The sequence below is a fragment of the Oreochromis aureus genome, linkage group 3, assembly GCF_013358895.1.
Source record: "Oreochromis aureus strain Israel breed Guangdong linkage group 3, ZZ_aureus, whole genome shotgun sequence".
NCBI lineage: Eukaryota > Metazoa > Chordata > Actinopteri > Cichliformes > Cichlidae > Oreochromis > Oreochromis aureus.
Window position 1 is genome coordinate 37,081,283 of NC_052944.1, and position 25,105 is coordinate 37,106,387.

At 41.7% G+C, this 25,105-nt stretch overlaps 1 protein-coding gene across 4 annotated transcripts in view; it reads right to left on the reverse strand.

Annotated features, from left to right (window-relative positions):
* nhsl2 (NHS-like 2) overlaps window positions 1-25,105 on the reverse strand; it is a 187,398-nt gene that overhangs the window by 7,202 nt on the left and 155,091 nt on the right. For 3 of the 4 annotated variants that reach the window (XM_039610130.1, XM_039610132.1, XM_039610133.1), the window contains exons 4-9: window positions 21,133-21,382; window positions 8,737-8,919; window positions 4,524-5,571; window positions 3,179-4,343; window positions 2,719-3,028; window positions 303-420 (exon numbers count right to left, since the gene is read on the reverse strand). In XM_039610130.1, coding sequence (XP_039466064.1) covers window positions 303-420; window positions 2,719-3,028; window positions 3,179-4,343; window positions 4,524-5,571; window positions 8,737-8,919; window positions 21,133-21,382 — 3,074 coding nt within the window. The remainder of the gene's footprint in view (window positions 1-302; window positions 421-2,718; window positions 3,029-3,178; window positions 4,344-4,523; window positions 5,572-8,736; window positions 8,920-21,132; window positions 21,383-25,105) is intronic. The other variant, XM_039610131.1, reaches the window with a different exon arrangement.

The following is a 25,105-nucleotide window of genomic DNA, read 5'->3' on the forward strand; positions in this document are numbered from 1 at the left end:
TACATGTAGCTGTTGCTAGGGAACCTTATACTCTGTCTGTCTCACACCTTTTCAACAAGACAATGCGTATTTTGTCACATGCTCCGAGTTATAAAAAGCTGCCAGGCAGGTTTGGTGATGGCTCAAAGCATTTGTGCTGTCCTGTCAAAACAGACTAAACTGTGAAGCACTTCTTAACCTTTAACTGCCATCTGAGGAAACTATGTGCTCTAATATCACAGTTTGTACCGATCTCAGTGTTTAAAATATGCCTTGGTTGTGTGTGTGTGTGTGTGTGTGTGTGTGTGTGTGCGTGCTCAAACCTGTGTATAATAGTGAAGAGGTCTTCGGTGGTGTGTGTTGTAGGTGTGCTCGCCAACAAGTCGTCATCTGTTTCCTCTTCGATGTGCAGTACAGTCTTTTCACAGGCTGCTGGTTCATCTAAGCAAGGCACACAAATCATGTTAAAACATATAAAGTAGAAACGCTAACCAGCCACTTTCTCACCTTAGATGATATTAATTTTAACGACCAAACAGCTAATCAGCCAATCACATGGCAGCAACTCATTGTATTTATGCATGCAGAAATGTTCAAGTCAACCTGCTGAAGATCAAACTCAGCATCAGAATGGTGATGAAATGTGATTTAAGCAACTTTGAGCATGGCCTAGTTGTTGGCAACATATGCGCTGGTCTGAGTATTTCAAAAACTGCTGATCTGTTGGGATTTAATCACCCAACCATCTCTAGAGTTTACAGAAAATAGACCAAAAAAAGAGAAAATATCCAGTGAACAGCAGTTTCATGGATGAAAATGCTTTGTTGATGTCAAGCTGCAATTTGCAAGGACTCACCAAAATTCAACATGGGAAAAATGTTGTCTAGTCTAATGAGTTTCCATTTCTCATGCAAAATTCCGGTGGCAAGGGCAGAATTTGGGATAAACAACAGGACCTTCTTGCTGTGAGGGAACAGTGCTAACCACTGCACCACTGTATGATCTGCCCAGGATGTACCCTGGCTTTCGCCCTGGGATAGGCTCCAGCCCCCCTGCAACCCTGATAAGGATAAGCAATGGATGGATGGATGGATGGATGGATGGATAGAACATAAAAGCATGAGTCCTTCCTTGAATGAATGTTTCTGGATGTTGGTGGTGTAATGGTGTACAGGATAGTCACTAACTAAACATTGTTTAAATGCCACAGCCTGCCTGAGTACTGCTGATGTTCATGTTCATTCTTATGACCACAGTGTACCCGTCTTCTAAAATGCTTCTTCCAGCAGGATAACACACAATATCACAAAGTGCAAATCATCTCAAACTGGTTTCTTGAACATGAAAATGAGATCACTATACTCAAATTGGCTTCCACTGTCAGCTACAGATCACCTTTGGGATGTGGTGTAATGGGAGATTCACATCATGCAAGTGTAGCTTACAAATCTGCAGCAAATCTGTGATGCTGTAATATCAACAAGGACCAAAATCTCTGAGGAATGTTTTCAGCACCTTGTTAAATTAAGGCAGTTCTGAAGGTAAAGGGCACTACTATATGTAGGTGTACCTAATAAAGCAGCTGATAGGTGTATATCAGCTGGCTTTGTGCAAACGCATATGTAAATCTGATTCGGCTACAGAGAAAATTAGGTGATAATGAAATAATGATGATAAATGTCATCTTCACTGTTAAAAACAGTGTGAAGCACTCTGTGTTTTGATTTGGGCTCATTTTAGAGCAATGGGCCTGTGTCAAAACAAAGCAGAATCAGGAGGGTATGTATCAAAATTAGCAGGTATGAGTCCTAATCAAATGTAGAAGCTCTGCTAGACTATTATCACCAACACAAACACAAAAATCACAAGAAACAATGTCTGCAGTGAAACAAGACTAAAAGCAAACTATTAGCTAATATATGTTAGAAAACGCAACATTTGTGTTGGGATGTTTTTAATTAGAAATGATTAGAAGGCCAGAAAACTCCAGTTCAAGATTTGTGGTTTATTTTTGTATTTCATCATTGAATGAATATACAACTATCCCTACCCTGAAGCGGTGATTCTGTGGGACAGGGACCACTGGCGGAGAATAGAGGGACTGCAGGTGGCGTGAGGACAACCAAGGGAAAATAACTACTTAACTATGACATGTAACCATCAAACTGTCCAAGTTAATTATTTACACAAAGATATTTTCTTTTTCCATTTTTCTACAAATCAGGCTCTGGATGGTATATAAACAAATCCCTCTGTCAAACTATAGAAGGGAATCAAACTAGAACTTTTTGGTGTATGTAAGTATGTGTGTGTAATGTAAAATTTTACAATATTAAAACAATTATTAAAATGTAACCTATATCACAATGACACTTCCTCAGTCAGTTATTAAAATAGAGACAATATTTAAAAAATTGTGCTTTTGTTTTAAAAGTTTTTAGAGTATTGCATTAAAATGTGCAAATAATATAAGTCTTGAATTAAACACGAACAGCTTTGTATAAATGTTAAGTAGAAAAACACATTTCCATGGTTTCTTTCCAGTAGTCTGACAGAAGAAATGTTGTTGAAGTAAAATAGGCCAAAAATGTTTTTACCTGTAGTGTCTAGTGTTCCATCTTTAAAAAACATAACTTGATACATAAAAGCTCTTTTATCTGGTCTTATGAGTCTTATGAGACCACTATTCAGTGAAAACCAACTTTTAAAGCTTAATAATGTGGTCCAATCAAGGCATACCTGTTCCAATCCCAGTACCAGCCATCTTCCCTTCCAGCTCTGTGAGAGAGGAATCTTGAAGAGAGGATTGTAGTGATGACTCTTTGGAACTTTCTTCATCTGTTCCCAAGTGGTTCTCATCTTGCTCAGGCATGTCGGGAACACTAGGAGCATTGAGAATATCATCTGGTGGGAATGTTCCTACCGGAGACCGAAGGCCCACGGGGCTGTCAGTCTGTGGCGTCTGACGGTCTGTGCTGCCATTAGTGGAGGAGTGGACAGACGTGGGAAGAAGCAGAACATTTGGCTTCTTGGGGACTGGAGGTGGAACCTGGAAAGGATTGAGAAGGTTTCAAAGACTGAGAAATAAGGAGAGTTGTGAACTGTGAATATGCTTTTTAAATTGTTTGCCTTTAGAACATACTCGATGTTTAACCATGAGAATACTCGTTTAAAAGATCGAGATATTTAATTTGGTTACCTTGGGTTTCTTTTTGTCTGACAGCTCTGCCAGGCAGGAGACTGTCATCCTTGAGGGTAGCGTCTTGCTCTTGTCCTGAAGTTCTGGGGCCTCCAGATTGCTGCAAGGTGAAGGGAGTGAGCCTCCATCTTCGGGGCCAAGACGAATCTCTTGGTCAACATCAAATTCAGGCTCCAAAACTGGATCTTCTAGGAGAGGCTGAGGGTCTGGGAGAGGAGGGAGATCAAACAGGGACTGGGATAGGGGGAGGAACGATTGATCGTAGGCAGTTTGTGGAGCAGTCATAGAGTTTGAATCTGACAGAATAGTGGGATTTGTTGGAGCTTGTGGTGGAGGTTTTTTGGGTTTTGGCTTTTTCATGACTTTGTAGATGTTGCCTAGAGGCACTGGTCGGTCTACAGGTGAGGCAGGAGGCGAGTCAAGCGCCAGAGGGGAAGTGGAGGATGGAGAAGGAGACTTGAGAAGAAGGTTCATGGGCCGTTTAGGTAAGGGAGGCTTAACTGCAACAGGAGGTTTAGGTTTTGGTAGCGTGGGTGGTGGGCTGGGATCTTCGCCTATGTCGCGGCCATGCTGTTCCTCTTCGATGGTGTCAGAGGCTCCATCAGGGCAGTCTTCTTGGTCTCCACGAGAAACTGAGCGAAGCCGAACAGTCTTTAGCTCATTCTGGGTAACCATAGGCAATGCCTGTGAGGAACTCGGGCTGATCTTTCCTGGCTTTGCTGCTGTCGAAGTGTCAGAATGCCGCCGGCTGGCCTTTTGTTTTGGCTTGATGGACGAAAGCTCCAGATGTGCATTCCCAGGCATTTCAAAGGACAGTCTAGACCTAGCAGCTGGATCCTTGGGTGATGGTAGAGATGATTTCCTCTCTGGGATCTTGGGGCGCATCTTACATCCTGTTGTACCCACAGTCCCCTGACCTGCCAGTTGACTGAGTGGAACAGTTGGCGTGGGAGTCTCTGACTGGCTGGAATAGCCACTTGATGGGGACATAAGTCCTGGAGGTTTGAAGGGGGATGATGCCTTGATGTCAGTCTCCATGGAAAGCTGTGAGGGTGATGTGGCTCTCGAGGTGGAGGGAGAGTCAAGAAGGGACTCTGAGCTGCCTCTGACTTTCATACATTCGATCACTGTGGTACCTGTTGCTGTGCTGGAGCCTGACAGAGACCTGAGGAAGAGCAAAGAAGAGATGTGAAGTTTTTTTTGCCAAATCAAAGTTTGCCAAATACGTTTGACAACAAAACATCCAGGATACCTATGAAATCATGTGAGAAGACAGATAATAAAGATGACACAATAATAATAACTTTGTAGCACAAGTACTAAACATCCATGTGTAGTTTCCTACCTGTAAGGGTCATTGCTCTTCCACTCCCCTAGCTGCCAGTGCATGGGAAAAGTCATTTCTGTCTCCCCCTCCCTCTCTGGTGCCTGGACCTCTAGACTTGGAGGTCTGTCATTCCCTCCTTGGCCTGGCTCTCGCTCACCAATACTGGTTTTAGGCAGGTTGGGCAGAAGGAAATCTGGCTGAAAGTCAGGGAAGTGATCCCTGGGGATGTGCAGGCTCTTTGGTCGGCCATCTCTGTAAAGACCACTTTGATGGTGTATTCTGCCCTCAGCTTCTCCAAGATTTTTCATAAGAGAGACACTCCTCACAGGGGGTGGTGGCTTTCGTTTGGATTTTTTAAGGGAGATGGAGCGGGAACGTAGGCGCAAACGGCCTTCTGTGCTGTAGTCTGAAGCTGTGACGGAGATTGTGTCAGTCGTACTTGCGCTGTCTTCTGAGCTCCCTCTGGGGTAGAGAAGGGCGTAATTCTCAGCTAAGCCGAGGAAGTTGTGATGCTCTTGTTGGTGGTCCATAGTATTCCCATTTCCTGTAGATGTTATATTACCATCCGGATGGCCTAAAACACCCTCTGTGAAACAAAAAGATCCAGAATCTGTGGGTGTGGAAAGGGAACGCTCTCGAAACTTGAAAGCATTCTGTGCTGCTATGGAACGTGCCGACCTCTCCCGTCCTCTCACTGCTTCCCCTCCTCCTCCCCCTCTTCCTCCATCCGCTGCAGCCCCCTCTGTCTCACTCCGCTTTCCTATGTCCATGTTATTCAATGGTCTCCGAGAAGGGTCTGTCACAGTCTTGAATGAGCTTGAATGTCCTGAGCTCACCAGCATCACCCCCTCCTGGGTCCCTCCTCCGATGATACTGTGCTGTTTGGGTGGTACCGCTGGTCCTTTGTTCTTACTGTAATTGTAAGGCTCGTTCCACGCTCCAGGAGAAAAGGTGGAACCCTTGGGTCCGTTCCAGGAAGCGGTGGGTGTATTTGAGCAGAGCAGCCCAGAATGGTCCATAGTTTCTGGGTGAAGCTGATCTGGGGCAGGCAGCCCCAAACGGTTGTCTGTAGAGAAGAGAGGGAAAGAATCAATACAACAAAACTAATCACACCAAATTCCACTGACTGTGGAGACTCTAACATAAAAGGTTATAATAAAAACTTCACATCACATATCTATCTCTAGCTGCCCATTCAGAAAACTATTCTGACCAGAAAAGGAACAACCTGCCTTGATAGCTGTAGGCTCTGGCTTTAGTGTACATACACAGTGTGTATCATTTGTTTACTGCCTGACGAGAATAGCCACCTCGACGGGACAAGACTCGGGTGTCCATCTGCATCTAAACGACAAAGGTAACTCTTTCGAGGATGCCAATGTTCATATTTTGGACACAGAGGACAGATGCTTTAAAACAGGAGTGAAAGAAGCCATCTATGTCCAGTGTGAACTACCATCTTTGAACAGAGGGGATGACTTACATCACCAACTGTCTGCTATCTATAATCCAGTTTTGAGATCCCCTCCCAGATGCTTGGCCCATTTGACCTCTGGAATTCACATGATAGGGTGGGGCTAGGTTTTGCAATGGGTTTACCTGAAACCTTGGCTGATTGTGACCCACACCCATTTTCACATGGGCTCATGTGATTAGGTAGAGGACAAATAGGGGGTCCATGACCCTCTTGGAGACACTCCCATAGGGCTTAAAATCTGGGATTCTCCACCAGTTATTCTTAGAACTTCTTTCTTTCTTTGAAAGAAAGAAGTTTCAGACTTTCTTTGAAAGTCTGAAAGAAAGAAGCAATTTCTTAGAACTTCTTTCTTTCAAACTCTTTTCTTTTTCAAGCTCCTTACACTACGATGACCTAGATGACCAAGAACTTTCACAGACATACTTTCCTGCCTGACAAACCTCCATGCTTAAAAGATACATACAAGCTAACATATTAAAAAGAAAAACCTATATAAACTTATCTGCATAGACCTTTCCTTCTAAGGAGGGAAAGTGGATCAAAAACATTCTTTTTTGCAGGGGAGACAGAATCACACCAGAACTTGATCAGAATCTAATATTCCATGTTTCAAGCTATGTGCTGTGGTATAACCACAGAACAAATAAGCATCTATGGACATGTTTTAGCTGTTCCTCGAGATGAAATGGTAAATCATAACTTATAGAACTGAAAAGTTGAGAGCATTTCTTCACTGTCTGATGTGCAAAGGCGTTTTTCATCTTCACTGGACTGGATTTGGCAAGAGTTTGATTTCTCAACTGATTGGCTGAAGTTAATACGCAGATGGTTCTTTCAAACACGTGCCATTTTGCAAGTATGGCTTCACAGATGGTTCTGTAACAAGTTATCTGGTGTGACAGGTTACCATATCATGCCAACCAAATGCCCCTTCACAGCAACAGACCCACCAGATTCACCCACTGTAGGGATCGCGGGGTCAGTTTTTTTTCTCTTAATTTGTTACATAGGCCTAATAGTACATTCTCAATAATGCATATTTGTCCTGCAACAAAATCAGTCTTAGTTCTTAATACAAGAACAACTGAAACACATTTTTAAATGTCAGATGTGGCTTCTTCTCTGTTCAGATTTTCTGCTTTTGTCTTCTTCTCACCAAAATTATGGGCTTATTCAGATGAAGCTGATTAAATGAACCCTTGATGCCCTGTGTTTAAATGTCCTCATTGTAGTAAATAAACCAGCAAGGAATGAAAAGATCCTGGCTAAAGGCATAGCTGTTCTTCACTAGGAAACATTGATTAGGGCAAATCCAAGGGAAATAAATTATTAATTCAGCCTTAGTTTGTGTAATTTTCTTTGCTTAATTAAACCATTGGTGGATAAATACCTGACTACCTTTGTATATTGGCCGGTACTGCAGAAAGCAGTCATTAGTCATAGCCTAAAATCCGCAACATTATACCAGATAGCCCAATAAAATTAGCTGGTGAAGTATTTGGCAAACAAGCTTAACGAGTAGTATGTCTACTTTTGCTATTAGTGTTAACAATCAAACAAGCAAGCTAATGCTAAAGAAGTCTTAGCGCTCTTTTAAGTTTAAATATTGTGTTTGTGGTAGATTGTTTTTAAAGTGGTAGCTAGCGTTACTCGGTGTTGGTTACTTTACACTAGTAAACACCATCAAAATCCCATGGTAACCATTTGAAAAATGGTCTTTCTCCGACTGGTTGGGAAGTGGTTGCTGGGGAGTGCTAGCTGTCACTAGGGGAAACTGGACGCAAAGAGGTATTGCAGTTTTGCAGATGTGTGACAACTAACAATGTTAACATGTTAACTTGCATTTTGGATGTCACAATCATGGTGACATTGTGGGAATAAGTGAAAAAGGACCCACTCACACAGGCTAAAAGACTGGTTAGTCACCCCATGGCAATCACCTGTTACCACGGAAAAATGCGTATTCCGCCAACTGACTTGCAAAAAACTCCTTTGGATTGCTAGCTGGTGGAGGCGGTTTCACTTAGTTCTGCAAGTTGAAGTGAAACTGAAATGGAGACTGTCCACCTTCAAATGTGAACCTTCTCCATTCACTCTTTACATGACAATTTTCAACTTTCACTACAGCTCAGAGAGCAAATCATTAATATCTGCAAACAAGTTTGTGTCTTCCATGTAAACTACGGGCAACAGTGGCAACTACTACGAAGCAATCCCAAGGAGGTTTTTTACAACCAGTTTCACCTCAAAAAACCCACCAACCACTCACTAACCAGTCAGGTAGTACAGGTTTTTGCTTTTGCTGAGTTTGTCAGGGCCGGCCTGTCTCTAGGCCTGTGTGACTAGGCCTTAACGAGAAAGGAGAACATTTTTCTTTTAAAACTGTATGTCAATCCATAATCAATGACAAAATAAACACACATTTGTCACTTTTGTTGAACAAAAAACATGATTCAAACAAAAGAAAATATCGTGCCATTGCATACATTTTTTTCCAAAGTATTTAAAGTGGGCAGAAAAAAATGATAGTCTTTCCACAGCCAAGAAATGTTCAGTGCTACTAACAGCAATACTACAGTTTTATCTGAAATACCAGAAGTTCATGAGTATAGGAATTTCATTCTGACATTTCCAGATTCTTTCTTTTCTCTCTCTTTCTCTTGTCTTTGAAGGTGCGGCACACTTTATGTGAGGAGTAATAAGATCTGCACCGTGGAGGGAGGGTAAAGGGCTCCCTGTTATGGTCACACACACCTGCAGGTAAGGTTGTGTCGAGGTCAGAGTGTGTCTTCCTCAGTGGGAGGTTCTGGTGCGGTGTGTCGGTAACAGGCTCCAGGGAGTGGGGCTGGTGGGGGAAGGGGTCCCCGGGAAAGGGGGAAGGGGACGGAGAGTGCTGGAGAAGATCAACACCGTGGAATTTCAATGCTCTCCCTTCACCTGCAAGAGGAAGACAGCAGCAGGAAGGTCAGCAGGAGGGAGGGAAGACTAATTTTACCTGACACGCACTAAATTCAATAAAACAGTAAATCCAATCATGTTGTTGACATGGCAATAAAGTATTAGATTATGGCTCTTGAGAGACAGCGATGTGAAGGCAGATCATTTGATATGATTTCAAGTCGCTCTTAAAAGGCTGCAGTGTTTTCCTCTCACATCTCTCGGAGATCGTTAACACAAACATGATTTACTGATTCTATTAAACTCAGCACATTCACTCAGGTCACTTTAGTGAGACACAATGTCAACCATAATTCTGTATTTACATCAGGAGGCAACCTTTGGAGCTAAGAAAAGACTAAGAAAAGGTAAATTTGCGAGTAAAACAAAGTCAAGTGGAAGTCAAATTCTCCCAATGTTTTTTGGTTGATACCTCCTGAATATTTTTCACCATAAATTGAAGGAATATGGAGATTTCAAATCAAGACTGTTTACATAAATAGTGTCTAATTAAAGATGCATGAAGAACTCTGTTGATTTGCCCTTTTAATATTAACGTTGACTCTAAAATAGGATACATTTAATGTCACAGAGTTGCCTAAAGTTAGTAGTTGTTTCCACTCTTCTTTATTTCCTGTCACATAATTGCTGATACTTCAAGTGTCCGCTGTTTAAAGTTGCCTCTGACTCAGCAGGTGTTTGAGAAGTGGCATAAGCGACACTCGATGAGTTCATCTCAGCTGAACGAGTGGAGAAGACTTTGCAGCTTTCAGTTTCATCATCACCATAATGCCGCATGTACATGCATTACATTTTAATCCAGACGGGCTCACGGCAGACACGACGGAGAAACCTGCTGCTCTGTCGTAGCTCACTTCCCGTCTACCTAATGTGTTTTGTGTGAGAACATGAATCCAGTGAGTCACTGGTGGCAGCAGGCACCTAGCTGGTTACCTTAATGACGTACAGTGCTGTTTCTCACCCATTCCATTAAGCTATCAGCCTCGTTTTAGAGCAACAGTCATGTCGGGCTCAGCCTGCTGCTAAAATTTATGTCCAACAATGAAATTGGGCCACTCGATGAAGCTCTTTTAAGAGGACTGCGGTACTAAAAATCAATAAGTCAAGAAAGCAAATAAACAAACTGGAGCCAAATCAGCCCACTATTACCCACCCTGTGCCAAAGCAAACTTAAGGAACATGGCCGTACCGCTGACACTGACAGCTGTCACCAAGCACTCAAAACACAGATCTCCTTCACATTTGGAAGTCAGATGAGTCCAGCTCACTCTCCTTCCATTTTTCTCCCCTCAGCTGTGTCCCTCTTGCAGCAGCCTGTACGAATTATGCCTCCAGGCACTTAACAACACAGAATTACAAACCTTTGGTCTGTTTGAGAGAGCAAACAGAAAACTAATGGCACATATTTGATGCCCAAACTAAACATTTACAGAAAAATCAACAGATAAAGATGAATTACGCAAAGCTCAAAGTCTCAGAACAACTAAGGATGGGGGACAGTTTTGAGTTTAGGAAATGCGACTGAACCTAACATGATTAAGACTTGATGGCATGGCTCTGTTTTAGACATCAGTGACAACAGAGCTGATTAAAATCCCAGCATGAATAGTGCTACTGGTTTGTGAAGCCTCAAGATGAGCGTCTCTGCCAGAGTCATCTTGGTTGCAAAAACACAGATGCGTCAAGAAGGGTAGGGTCTGACGGCGAACTGGCTAATAACCTCTGATCGACAGATCTTTGGCCAATGAGCATGCGGTTTCATATCACAGCTAATCCTACATTTTGAAACACTTTATGACCAAGATTTACTAAACAGACTGATCCAAAATGAGTGACTGAGCCCATGCATCCAGCAGAAAAATGTCCAACAAGGTCGAATCAGACTTTTACAAGACTGTTTCTTTCTGCAACCACATCTATCACCATCTTGTGGCCTGGAGATAGAATGCACGCTTAATGTGCTTCCTCACTGGCTTCATTTTTCTGACCCAGAAGCTGTGCCCATGTGTTTTACTGTCTGTGGTTGCAAAGCGGCTTGCAGATGCACAGCAAATTCAATACTGAATAAGATTTGTCAGTCGGATGAGCAAAGTCATCTCATATAGGAACTGTGGTAGAGCGGGTTCTTTCAGCTGGAAGACTGGTGGGTCGAGCCCTGGTTTGATCCCCTGCTCCTGCATGTTGAAGCGTCATTGGGCAAGATACCGAACCCTAAGTTGCCTCCGATGTGTCTGTCAGTCCACGAGTGCCCGTGAATGTCAGATGAGATGCCTGAGCATAACTTTTTTTTGTATGAATGTGTGTGGCATCGGTTGAATGAGGTTTTTTTTTCTTAATTAGTCTTTTTATAAATAAACACATCTTCTTACATATTGTTCAATGAAATCCCTGATACGTGACACTTACATAAACAAATCCTGCAGCTTCTGAACTATAAGACATGCTCCATGTCACAATGGGTTTTTTTCCCTGATTTATTGACTTTCCTTTATGATATAACTAGGCAGGGTATTAGGGAAACCTGGTTTCTCCAGGATAAATTCACCTGGGAAAATTGACCACTGATTTTTTTGTTACATTAACAGGCAGAAAGTTTTGTAATTATTTTTTTACAAGCATGTGTAGCCCACTGTTCCTGCCTGGTTGCCCTAATGGTCTACAGCACAGCACACAGTGTATTTAATTATGTTACCATAAACATCTTGATGCTGCTTAAAAAAATTTAAAAAAATACAGAAAACAGTAACAAACTGCTGCTTCAGTTGCTTAGAGGAAACTTTACAGCAGGTATCTCTAACTTTTGCAGCCGTCGTGTGCTGGTGTGACTTTCGTGAATGCTAAACCAGCATTAAAATGCTCTAAAACTCAAGATTTAGTGAGAAACTTTGTCTGGAGCTTTCAGCTGTGTCCCATGACCAGCTAATCATTTTAACAAAGACCCTCAAAACTTGAACCCAGAAATTTTAATCCAACCTTTTCTAAAGCGCTGATCAACAGTCATTGACTGTCCCATTAAAATCATTTAAAAAGGGACACTTGAACTCTCTTTAATGGCACAACTGTATTTGGATGTGTAATAATGATTCCTGCTGTTACTTGGATGCCTGAATTAAACATGCTTTTATCACCATCTTAACATTTGGAAACCTTTTGCTCGGCAAATCATCAAACTAATAACTCTAATCATCAAAACTTCCTGACACTTCCTGCTTCTAAATCTTTGGACACTATAAATCTTCTTTTTCCTAACAACAGCAAACCTGGATTCATGATTTAAGAAAAAGTCCTGACTCCTTCCGCTCGTCTGCTTTCCTCATTGACTACCCTGCCCGTTTTTCCACCTGTCCTTTTATCTCTCCATCTTTCCAGCAGCCTATTCCCTTCAGTTATTCATCCTCTGTTTATTTTTGCAACAGTCTCCCTATTTAGCTCATTCACTGACTGCCACTCAATCGGCGTTCCCCTCTGTGCATGAATAAGCACGAGCGTTTGAGTCGGAGCATCTCCAGCTATCCAGCAGAGAGGCTAAAGCTGTGACTCAGCCGTGGAGTGGAGCTAAATACGACTTCCTGTCTGACTGTCATGCATTCACCCACTTCCTGCTGGTGTGGGTCCCTCTGTAACGCTGACACCATAGTGACAATTTTGCATCCTCCAGTCTTGGCCAGCTAACTTTCCTACTTGAATATTCAGAGCAGTTCCCACTTTCACGATCAGCCTCATCTCTCACCAAGCTGTTATTAGCAGGCTGTAAGCCTTCGTGTTGCTTCTGTGGGCATCAATAACAGACTCTGTTTAAACTATCAGCCTTCCACCAGTCACAAATCCTAATGTCTCCTCAGTATAAGCCTTGTTTAACTGCTCAGCTGCCTGCATGCAGTGAGTCTTAAGGACACAGAGGTTAGAATAGCTTTGGGCAAGAGAGAGAAACGTGACAATCGCAAAATACCGCGTAACCTTACAGTATATTACAAGTTTCTTACAATTCTCATGACATAAAATAACATATAAGAGTGTTTTCAGTTTAAAAGTAGGACAACGTTAGGATCTAAGCAGAGTGGTGGAGGCACAAATGCACCAGACTGTTGCCTTAACAACACACATCGTTCAGACTTTATCTTTTGGACTTAAAACTTTTAAGGAATCAACATTAACATTCCAGCTAATGCCATAATGGTTTCTGGAGTGATAAGTGACCATATATTTATAAAGAAGGGTGGATTCCTAAGTTGCCTAAATGCTAGCAAGCTTGGCTAGCAATCTGCATGTATAACCTGTATGAGGGAAACATGCACAAAAACACCAGCCAATCACTGCTAGCGAACAGGCTAATGGAATACTAGGTGAGGACTGGCAGAATAGCTATGACCCTAATTTTAAGCTAACAAATTTCAAATGGATGGATTTGAAATTGATTTTTTTCAATCATTACTTGTGAAGTTGTTATGAAGGAAGAAATTATCCATAGAGAGAAAAACAGTTTTTCTGTCACACCGTAAACATGGTTTAAGTCAGGTTTCCTTGGCCCGTCACTGTAAAACTGACTGCTAAACCCCATTCACACACACCTAGAAACCAGTCAGTATACTGTGAACAGCTGTAGTCGCAAGTGTGAAAAGTGCAAGTGCGAAACTTGTTGCAAAGAGGTATTCGGGTGCTTCACTATAATTTTTTTACCAATTGGTTGCCACCATCAGCAGAAGTTTGCATGCGTCCCAGATTGTAGTGAAAGCATGAAAAGTACAACACAAACTAAAAAAACAAACTCGCATGTGTAGCCCACTGTTCCTGCCTAGCTGCCCTAATGGTTTACAGCACACAGTGTATTAACATCTTGACGCTGCTTAAAAACTATTTAAAAATAAAGAAAACAGTAACAAACTGCTGCTGCAGTTGCTTAGAGGAAACTTTACAACTGCTAATGTGACTTTTTTGACAGGGAATGCTAAACCGGCATTAAAATGCTCTAAAACTCGAGGTTTAGTGAGCAACTTTGTCTGGAGCTTTCAGCTGTGTCCCATGACCAGCTAATCATTTTAACAAAGACGCTCAAAACTTGAACCCAGAGATTTAAATCCAACCTTCTCCAAAGTGCTGATCAACAGGCTGTCCAATTAAAACAAAAGACACTTAAAATCAAACAAAAGACACAAAAGACTGCTTTAAAATCAAAGCTGCCCCTTTGAAACTAGGTGGTTGTGGTGATAAGGGACAACATTAACTTTGAAGAGGAATATTCTCCACCTCTTGTTTGCATTCCAGCACAACTCGGCGAGTAAATGGCGAGTGTCTGTAGGCAAGTCGGCCTCTTCCAGGCAAAGTGCAGGTGACAGCAGAAATCTGCTAGGACAAAACAATCACAAGGAGATTTTCGGTGCAGCACTTTCTTTATGAATGATTTTTCCCAGAAACAGCCAGCAACTTCCAGCCACTCGCCAACCAGTCGAGCATAAAGCGGTTAGCGAGTGCCAAACAGTTATCGACTCGACTCCATGTCTGTGAAACCAAGTCCTTAATTCAACATCCGAAGTTTAGGAGGAGAACGCTTTGAGGTATAGCACAGCGTTTTGCAACGTTAAACAGCACTTCACCACAGTTCAGTGCTACATATTTAACTTTATGACATCAATATGAGCAATCCTACAGCTTGAACAAACAACCTGTAGGGGTGTGTTGGGTGGAGAGGACCATTTCTCCTTAAATCACAATCCCATCTTTGCGTTGAAGCTTCACATTTGGCTCTGTAAACAGTAACCGATAACAGATGAATTATCACAATGAAGACTTCTAAAGCTCTAGCAGAACCACTGAAGCTGAAGTAGTGCCATATGTTTATACTAGAAAAAAACTGTAAAATTAAGCGTTTCAGAAATTCATAATTTCCTCTTATCAACATCAGCACCTTCCCCCTCAGTTTATAAGTGTTACACAGCATCCAGCCCTCGACAGTGTTGGAATAAATAACAAATAACTTTAAGCTCCTGTGTTGTTCAGCTACTGCTGACCCTGACTTATCATCTATCTTCTTGTTTGCACTGAATGCCATCAAGAGATGCATCTAAATTGCAGCTCACTAAATGGATTCGTCTTGTGACGAAGGGTACAGCGTGGAGCCGACAGGATTTGCAGAAGTTTTTCAAAAGCCCCACCCCCTGTCAGATTCCTTGTAGATGGAGGCGCTCCAGGTAAGCCAAGAGGATTAGACCGTCTGCAGCTCAGCAGCAGGAATGCCTGTCTCTCGCTCTCTGTCTCTCTCCACTAAAGCGCTCAGACTTTCTGCATTCTTCATTCAGAAGTGCATTCAGAAAACATCTGATTCGGGGTCTGGGACTGTTTTGCTCTTTTTATAGGAAACAGCAGCACTTGCACTAAACTCCTCGCTTATGTTCAAGCCTCATTATCTGCTATGATTGTAGGATTATTGACCAGATTTACAAAATAAACAACTGCTAAATTATTTGAATTGTGAGGTTAAAAAAATTGTTACTTTGAGGAGATAAAAATTGAAGAGTCCATCTTCAGATAAGCTGTCTGTGTCATTGTCCACAAATTAACTGTGGAACAATGGTGAACATTCCCAGGAGTGGCCATCCTACCAAAAAAAGCACTGTAGGCCTCATTTGCCTCAGGACTCAACAATAACTCAAATGTGACAGGTTACATGGGAAAACCACTGCTGACCAAAAAGAACAGGAAGGCTTGTCTCACATTTGCTAAAAAAAAACATCTCTATGATCCCCAAAACCTTTGGGAAAATATTCTGTGGACAGAAGTCGAAGTCCCATTACACGTGGCATAAAACTAACACTCAAAACATCATCATATAACGGTAAACATGGTGGTAGTGTGATAATCAGGGGCTGCTTTGATGCTTCAGAAGCTGCATAATTCATGGAAATGTGAATTATGCTCTCCACCAGAAACTCCTGAAGGAGAATGACCGACCATCAGTATATGCCCCGATCCTAAACACACCAGCTCTATTACCTTAAAACTGTATTTTGCTAACCATCCCTTTATATATACATATATGTATATACATATATATATACATATATATATGTATTTGAAGTATGTTAATATCAATTGAGCCATCCATTTTCCGCTGCTTATCCAATCACAGTGGCTGCTAGAGCCTAACCCAGCTGACAAGAAATAGGAAACACCTTGGACAGACAGACAATTAATATTTTTGAAATAAATAAAAAACTGTGTACCCCTAATATAATATAATATAATATGAATAAAAAATGTTACCAAATAAAATGTCAATCAAACCTTGTATAAAAAGATCTAAACATACATACTCACTTTTCTTTTGTTCAACCTCAAATCAATTAAAGTTAATTCTGTGTGTGAATGTGAAACAGTGAATGGAGATGCCTGAAAATGCAAAATTACACCAGCGACGTCTTTTTCACTGTCTGATCACATTTAGCTCAGAAATCGATATCCGTGGACGTCTGGTGTTTGGTAGGGCTGCTCAGAGACACACAAATGTCTCGCCTTTTCTGCAATTCAAAAAACCTCCAAATCACCGAGGGCTCCCGAATATGTGATTACATTAAAATTTTACCGATGAACTCTGTCGAGAAAAACTAAGCACAGACCGATGACGTCTGCCTGCTGCTTGTCTCTCAGCCTCTGTTGCATTCACATCTTTCACAGGCTAAAGTGCTTCAGTCATTCATGAAAATTGCTGGAGCGAGATGTGAGGGAGAGGAAGGAAAGTGGGAGGTGGGAGCTGCGACCAAAAAAAAAGAAAAAAAAAGAAGCTCTCTCACTACCCTCCATTCATTATTCTTCCATTGTGTATCTCACTGTATGCATTTTCTGTCCTCTGTCATCCTCTTCAATTCTCCACCTTTCCCTCCATCTTTTTGTCACTGCTGCTTGTAATTCTTCTTTTTTGGGGGGGACTAGGGAGGAGGAAGAGTGGTGAGTTACCATGGCAACAGCAAGCTGGCTGAGAGCTACCTGTTCTCTATCATAGGAGGAGGAGGGGAAAAAGCAAGAGATGGAGTGTAAAAGAGACAGAGGGATGGTGACAAGTTGGATAAGTCTGACGACATCTTATTTTTTTCTCATTTTATCCAAATCTGATAACAAGACCAAAACAAAGCAGTGAGAAACCCTGAGAACAGCTGTTTCACATGCATCCAAATGGCCTTTTTGTCTTATTCTGTTGTGCAGTTGAGCTTCATTTGCGTCTAAAACAAATAACTGGGCCGCACCTTTGCACAGGGTGACACCGTAATTCATTACCGCTAATGAGAGCACAGCAGTTTATGTGGCTCAACCCGAAATACTCTGCAAAAAATAGTACCCAAAAAGCATGCTATCTACCCCTGTTGGGGCACTGCTTGCTAAACCTGATCCTATTCATTTAATAAAACCACAGACAGGCTTGATGGAAGGAAAAGAAGGAAAACAGAAGGAGAAACGTCAGTCTTATACTCAAAGTTCTCTGCTCTTCCTCTCGGTGTGAAGGAAGTGAATACCCACCAAGTACAACGCCACAGGCATGCATCATTATACCTGACCTTCTCCTCCTCTACACAGTGGGTGAGGTGGGTGAGGAGAAACGGAGAAAGAGATATTTAACTATAGATGGATATGCGCAAGAAGGAGGGGAGAGGCATCCAGTGACGAAGCAGTTGCTATGCCAAAAAACCGGGAGGACCACACATGCATGCAAAGGCACATACACACACACAAACGTAGGCAAAGTAAACAAGGAGGAGGCTGAGTGGAAGCAGGAGTGTCAGAACGATGTTGCTGAGGGTGACCACAGCATACTAACAGCTCTGACAGCACACTCACACACACGCACAGGCAATGCACACAAGCAGAGCTGACTGCCAGAGATGGGCGAGGGCGATAGAGAATGTGATCATAGGAAGAAAATGTCCTCGATGTCAAGTCTTGTTTCTGCAGGGTTTTCTCCCTCAAAGCTACAGGGTCAAATAGGAATCTGTCCACATCGTGCAGCGTAACCTGAGTTGTGGCTTCTGGCATCAACATGCGAGCTGATGCTGAAGCTTTCCCACTGTTTTTAATAACACTCTGCATCTGTTCTCTTCTCAAATCGCTCCCGATTATTTCCTCATGACTTCGAGAGAATTTAATAAGGGGGTGGGGGTGAAACGTCTTCACCCGGTGATCTTATGCCACGGATCCTCTCGGCGTGTGTCCGCTTCACCTGAAGACTACGCCTGAAAATGTTTCCTTAAACCTGTGTTATGAAATGGCTTCGTCTATGCCAATCTCATGAGTCAAGAAATCAAGTTTAATGTGTGGACTGGATGTGGTGGAAATACATTTCCAAAAGGTGACTGATGCTTCCCATGATGAGTACCTTACATATGCTGTAGGAACAAAACGAGCTTTTAACTCTGAATTCTCGAAAGAGCAAGCTCTGCATGAAGCACACACATGGTGCTGTGCAAAACTCTCAAACCACTCCTGATTTCTTCAAAATCTTTTGTTCCCAAGCAGCCAGATTGTCAAGATCCTGGGTCACTGAGTTTTTAGACGTTACACTTTGGTTTTATTTTTAACATCTTCCAGTGATTCTTAGTTCGTCTTGTAATTTGCCTTGAGTTTTCCTTTTCCTTAGTTCCCGCTAATATTTTGGGTATATTGTTCTTTATGTATTATCTCAGTTAGTTAATTCATGTCTGTGTTTTCATGTTTAGTCATCTCATTTCACTTCCCGTCTTATTTTGGCCGTTATTTGTCCTCTGTCCCTGATGTTTTACTTCCCCTCGTCTTGCTTCCTTGATTGTCTGCACCTGTGTTGTTCCCCGCAGCTGTGATCACGTCCTTGTGTAGCCCTGTGTGTATAAGTGGCTTCAGTTTTCCCTTTTTCTTTGTTGGTGCGTTATTTAGTTCTATTTCTCATCAGTTTGTTTTCCTGTTTTTTTACTGTATGGTTTCCCTGTTGGACTCTTTTGGACTGTAGCACATGACTGGTCTGTATTTGGGGTCCACTGCCACACTGTCCAACATCACAAAGACTGTCTTGTAATTTTTTTAAAGTGGTCCTGAACAATAGTTCTCCAGGACTAAAATGATCTATAGCAGATAAACAGTATCTGGAAGTTTTGTCCTTAAGAAATGGGAAAAAGATCCAGCAAAGACCTGACACTGGAGCTGGGAGATTTATCTGGTCCTTCAGCTGATCCATCTACTGTTCACTGGACCCTCATCAGAAATGGTCTCAGTGGAAGGGGGACTGTCAAGAAACCATTTTTAAGGAAGGGAAACATGGTGAAAAGACTGAGGTATGAAAATTACACAAGAACTGGACTTGTGTAATTTCATTGACAACAAATCTTATGGAGTGATGCAATCCATATTTAAAACTTTTACTTCCAATTATCATCTATATGCATGGCGCAGGTCAGGAGAGAGGTGCAACAGCGAGAGTCTGCAGCTATGTATAAAACACGGTGGAGGCTCTGTCATGGTTGCATTTCAGCCAGTCGTGTTGGAGAGGTTGTCAAAACTAATGGAATTATAAATGCTGTCATGGACTGGCCTCCCCTGCATTTTTACATGGTTTGGCCATGTGCAAAGGAGCGATAGTGGGTATACTGGACAAAGCATGTTGAGCATGTTGAGATGAGGGATAAGGTGAGATGGAGGAATATGATCCACTGTGGCAACCCGTAGAGGCAGCAGCTGAAAAAGGATAAACAAGACACTATGAGGACTGTCAAAGACGTCCATGCACCATGTGGAAGAGGTATCTGCCAAATTTGTTGAGCAGGATTAATATTAGCAGTTTTTCAGCCTGGAACTTACAGTTCTTCTTTGGAGGAAGACAAGATTGTGTTGCTTCTCCAGCACGCACTTAATGCACAACCGCAAAGAAGCTAAAGCCAAATTGGACTGATGTGACCTCCAAAGGAATGAAAATTCAGATTTACCGCATGTTTCCCTGAGTCTGATTTCCCATGACTCTCACTTTTACAGCTGTCACACTCTCCTTCGAGAACAGCACAGGTGACAGTGAAGGCGCTCACAAAGTCAGGACTATAAAGCCAACAGGGTTGTTGTTTTACTGCTCACAGAAACCGTTGTTATTTGGAGATAAAATCATTTCAATTCTCAACATGACAGGAGCCAAATGAAAGCTGCCAAATGATGATTCATTTCCAATAGAATCTCATATTCAGGTTTAATCTATTTAATTTTGAATTATTTTTCAGTGAAATTTCATATTGAAGCCATAAATTCTAATAAATGCAAAAAATGCTCAAAGGCACCTGGCTGCACCAACCAACAAGCATCTTGGAATGTCTCCCATCAGCCCAGATAATTAACCTCAGTCTAACCCCTCTACTCAATAAGCACCTGACATCTTCAACAAGGCTCCAACTAATGGCATTTTCCATTATTATATGATTATTTGACTAACAGGTATGCTTAGGGGTGTCTATCTCTTCCATCTATGGCTCAAAGTTGAGTTTTTGAGTTGGCTAAATGACAACCAGAACCCCAAAATGCTCAATGCTCACATCTGAGAAGTTGATACCAAAGTATTTTTATGAATGACCCAAACTCTGCTGATTGCGAATCACGAATCACTTGAGCGCTACTTTAAAATGAGCACAACTTGAGCTGTTGACCATCTCACAGCTGGACTGGAAACATTACCACTAATTCACAGGCTGGATGCCAATCGTCTCTGTGTTTACATGTACTCATTAAAACACAGCAAACTCTTTTTACTTTGATGGCTCGGGATCACTCTGGTCCAGCCAATGAAACATTCATGTGTTCCCCCAGAGGTACTGTAGCTGTGGCAGTCCAAAAACTTCTAAGAAAGATCAAGGAAGCATTACACTTTCTATGCTGACTTTGTCCACAATTTTCATGCAGCACTACCTCTGTAATGCTGTCGCCATGAAAACATCCTGGAGGCTCAGCTGACTCAGACGCATGTGTCAGAGTAATGACTTTCAATCAGTTGCATACACTCACCTTTCCTGTCAGTTCACTACAAGAAAAAGACTTCAGAAATACTCCCATTGCCTTAAAAGTGCACCTTCACATTGCAGTTTCAACAAAATCCTTAATTTGTAAATTCATTTGGTCATTTAAGACTGCATCAAATATACTGACGGCATTAGCAATAGTTACCACGCCTGATCTTAGACTGTTTGGGGTATTTCGTTTTTGTACCTGTGATGTCGAGTGGTAAGAAGTGTGCCGGTGTGCGTCTTCCCAGGTGCCAGCGAGGTTTTTCGGCGACTGGCGGTCCGGTAGTGGCCGACGTGGCAGTACTGCTGCTACTGTTGTTACTGCTCCAGCCTAGAGGGGGCCGGTCTGAGCTGCAGGGGGATGGAGACGGGGATGGAGATAGGTCGGTAATGGACCTCAGACCAAACACAGAGGAGGTGGTTTCATCATCGTAGAGCTGCTTTGACGCTGGCTGCAAGAAGAAGAAGAAGGAAGGGAAAACCGCTATGTCATCAAATAGTGATGCACAGTTTGATATACTGAAGTCGAGAATGGTTGAAAGGGTCTGATTTCCCCAGGAAGATATATATAACCTTTTAGGAAGTGCTGTCGAAAGTATTTTTACGTCTTGATTTCTTAGTTTTTTACATATTTGTCACTTAAAAAGCCTTTTTACCCACTCTCTTTCTTATTTTTGAATCATGAACTTCTTTAGATGTTGTTCTGGGTTCATTTGTGACCTCCTGGATGAGTCGTCCATGTTTTTTTGAAGTAATTTTGGCCGAATAATCACTTATTTTTAGTTGGGTTATGGTTGTTTAGCATTAAAACATACCATATAGGTGTTAAACCTTGGTTATTTGGATGGATATGTGCAGATGAAAGATCAGTATTTGATCAAAATTCTTCTGACAGCTGGAAAGAAAGCGATTGCAAGAACCGGTGTTCTATTATTTAGCTTCATGTTCAAACTAAATAATAAAAAAGCTTTTTAAAAAATAAAACATCCCACATAACATGGAAAAAAACAAAGAAATCAGAAAGGGGGCAAATACTCTTTTTCGGTACTGTAAATATAAATATGGATCCAGCCTATTTATTTACTTACCTATTTATTAACCACTTGTTACTGGTTCTCATAATCACCTTTATGGGCTGTATCTCCCGTGGAATTATTGGCCGAAAAAAATCTTATATTACATGCAGTACCAGTCAAAATGCTGGACATGTTCAAATTACATCACACTACCTTTGAACATTTAGTCGGTATAAGATGATGTAATGAAATAGATAAATGCAACTGTGAGTAGATGACACATCATTTGGCAATAAGCTTATATCAGTCAACAAAGCCAATATGTTCAGGCACTATATTTGTGCATACTTCATAAATGACTGTTAGCTTTTACATTGACATGTCCAGCAGTTAAAGTGAAATCGATATGTATTCATTAGGATGTGTGAAATTAAAGTCTCATTAACTTGTTTTTACTCTGTTTGGTCAACAAGCTAGCAAGTGCAAACTCGTACCTTTACCTGACAACATGTTACTAGGCAGGTAGTGTAAAGTTGACCTGTTCATTACAGGATGAACTTTGTATGAATCCCAGCTCAAAATAATCCTTATTTGTCATGAGCTGTGGCTGGATGTAGCTCTTCAAATCATCCACTGTTTTAGGCCAACTTTATTCTGATTGGTTGCCTCGAATTAATGGAGGCTTGAATATATGGCTAAATAATGGTTACCCATTTTCATACAAATTGAATGTTTGGAGGCTAAAGGCTTTACTTTTTAATAAAAAAAACAAAAACATGAGTGTTTCTCATGTAGAAAAAAAATCATAGTTTCTACTCTCAGTGAGATTATTTGAAAAATGTTTCAGGCTGCCTGCAGATTAAAAGAAAATCTAACACGCTGCTTAAAATCCAAATAATTTTAGTCAGTTTATTTAGTGAAATCCAAAATATTGTCTTCTCCTTCAGTCATGGTAATGCATCCTGAGCTCCAATGGTTCAAATCGAATTTCCTCACAAGATCTCCATTTCTCTCATATTGTACTACACTTTCCAACTCTTTAAAAGTTATTGTTCCCATTTTCTGCCCAAGCTGTTTTGAAAATTAGCCAATAAAGCCCCTTTTCCCCTTTAAACTGCTGTTACTGGCTCAAACACACAAGAAAAACAAAATAACCTCAGAATTCAATTTGCAGTAAAAATCAATAGAACCAAAATCCTGTAGGAGTCCAGACAGCCGGCGGAGGTCATCTACTCATCAACCTCCTCCAAAATTAAATGTTTTGTCCCCTTTAAGCAACTTCAATGCCTGTAAGAGGAAGGATCAGTAGGGTAGATAAGCAATCAGCAGGGTTACAAAACAGAGAACAAGAGAGGGAAAATGCTGTCTCATTTTCACCTGTCTCATAAAACTGAGAGAGCTAATGCAGAGGAAAGACAGAAGTGAATCTGAAGGGAGTTAGAAACATAAAAAAGAAAAAATTAGATTTGACGTGATTAGCTGACAGGGACGGAAACTGACGGAGCAGCAGAGACACCGTTCGTTCTGTCCCTGATGGCAACAGGAAGGTGCAATCCCAGCTGCGACGGAACGGGCATCTGTCAACTGTCTGCCATTAGATCTACAGTATCAGGCATCTCTGCCCTTAAGCAAGGCAATGAAACTGTCGAGGCTGCTGCAATGCAGGAAACACTCCAGTCTATCCTCCGCCTCGTGAGAGACGTGAAGCTATCTCGTGGGAATCTGCCATTCTCTAATTGAAATTAGCCCAAACAGAGAGAAAGGCATTAAGTTAAGAGAGCTCTTTAGCAGCTCGCTGAAGGAATATTGCGTCAGTCGGTGTGCAGGAAATGTGCAGCCATCTTGCAGTAAAATCACTGTGGGAGTTCAATGAGCTGGGGAAATAGACTGAGAAGTACTAATGGAAAAGGGAAAGAGTGAAAAGAGAGAGGCTCTATCTATAGCTGTAGCCTGTTTGACAAGTTCTGATCATAGATTATCATTGAGACACCCTGAAGCACTCTAACATCTATGTTTGCGTCCTCTTTCTCGCCTTCAAAAATCAGTCAGTAAGTCCTCAATGTGCAGGCGCCGGCTGACAAGAAAGCACTTACGTCACATGCTATTTTGATTTCTTATCGAGCGCTAATGATACTTCCATCTGGAAGACACTAAATGGTTTGGCATTTGTTTGTAGAAACCTGCTGAGAGTGTGAAAAGGACGATGACTAATCCTAAGAAATCTGAATGAGGGGGCGGGATATACCGTGCAACAGTTCTTGGATAATTCGGCTTCATGGGAAAAAAATAAAGGGATGTTGACAACAGCAGTGAGGCATTTTGTCACAACACAACTTTTAGCTGTAAAACCGTTTGATATGCCGAAGCAGTAATTTGTTGGAATAGTGCATTGTGTTGCCGATTTGCTGAATTAAGCTGTCCAACGGCCAATGAGAATACATGCTCATTCCGAACTTCAAGTTACGATCATTAATAGAAAAGAATGGAGTCTTTATTATCAGTCCTCATTGAGCGGAGCAAATCTGCATCAGCGATCAGTCAAGTACAAACAACGCGCAGAAGTTCAAATAATACAGAGGCAATACACATACAAGCACAGACATGTAAATGTGAACAGAGACACAGCAATTAGAAGACGCCAAATGCAGACTGAGTTTCCATTTGGCATGTCACACTATAACAAAAAGAGAAATTAAAGACTTTTAGGAGCCTTAATGCCCCTAATGGCTAAAAAATAAAAATGGGATGGGAACCTATGTCCAACTAGGAAAAACTAGTAGTTGTTCAGGGACTGCATTGAATTTTTTTGATGTCAGTGATTGATCGCAAGTAGTTGCGACAGTGACTGTCGTCCCGTGGGCGCAACCCTGATTCCGATAAGTCACAACCTTGGAAAGAGTTTCATCCCATCCAAAGGTGACGGTACAACCAATCATTTGCCAGAAAGTTAGGAGACCTGTTGTAAACTACTGTATACAACAGGTAGAAATATCAGCTAGCAAGTTGCATCAATGACTTGTGTGGACAGTCAGGACAACTGTGTAGATCGATAAGAGAAATTTGGTCAATGTCTCAAATTTTGTTGCACTTTAGGGCAAATCTTGCTGATACTATGTCTACTATGTCTTCTCTACAGCACAGCTTCTGCATGTAGCTCAG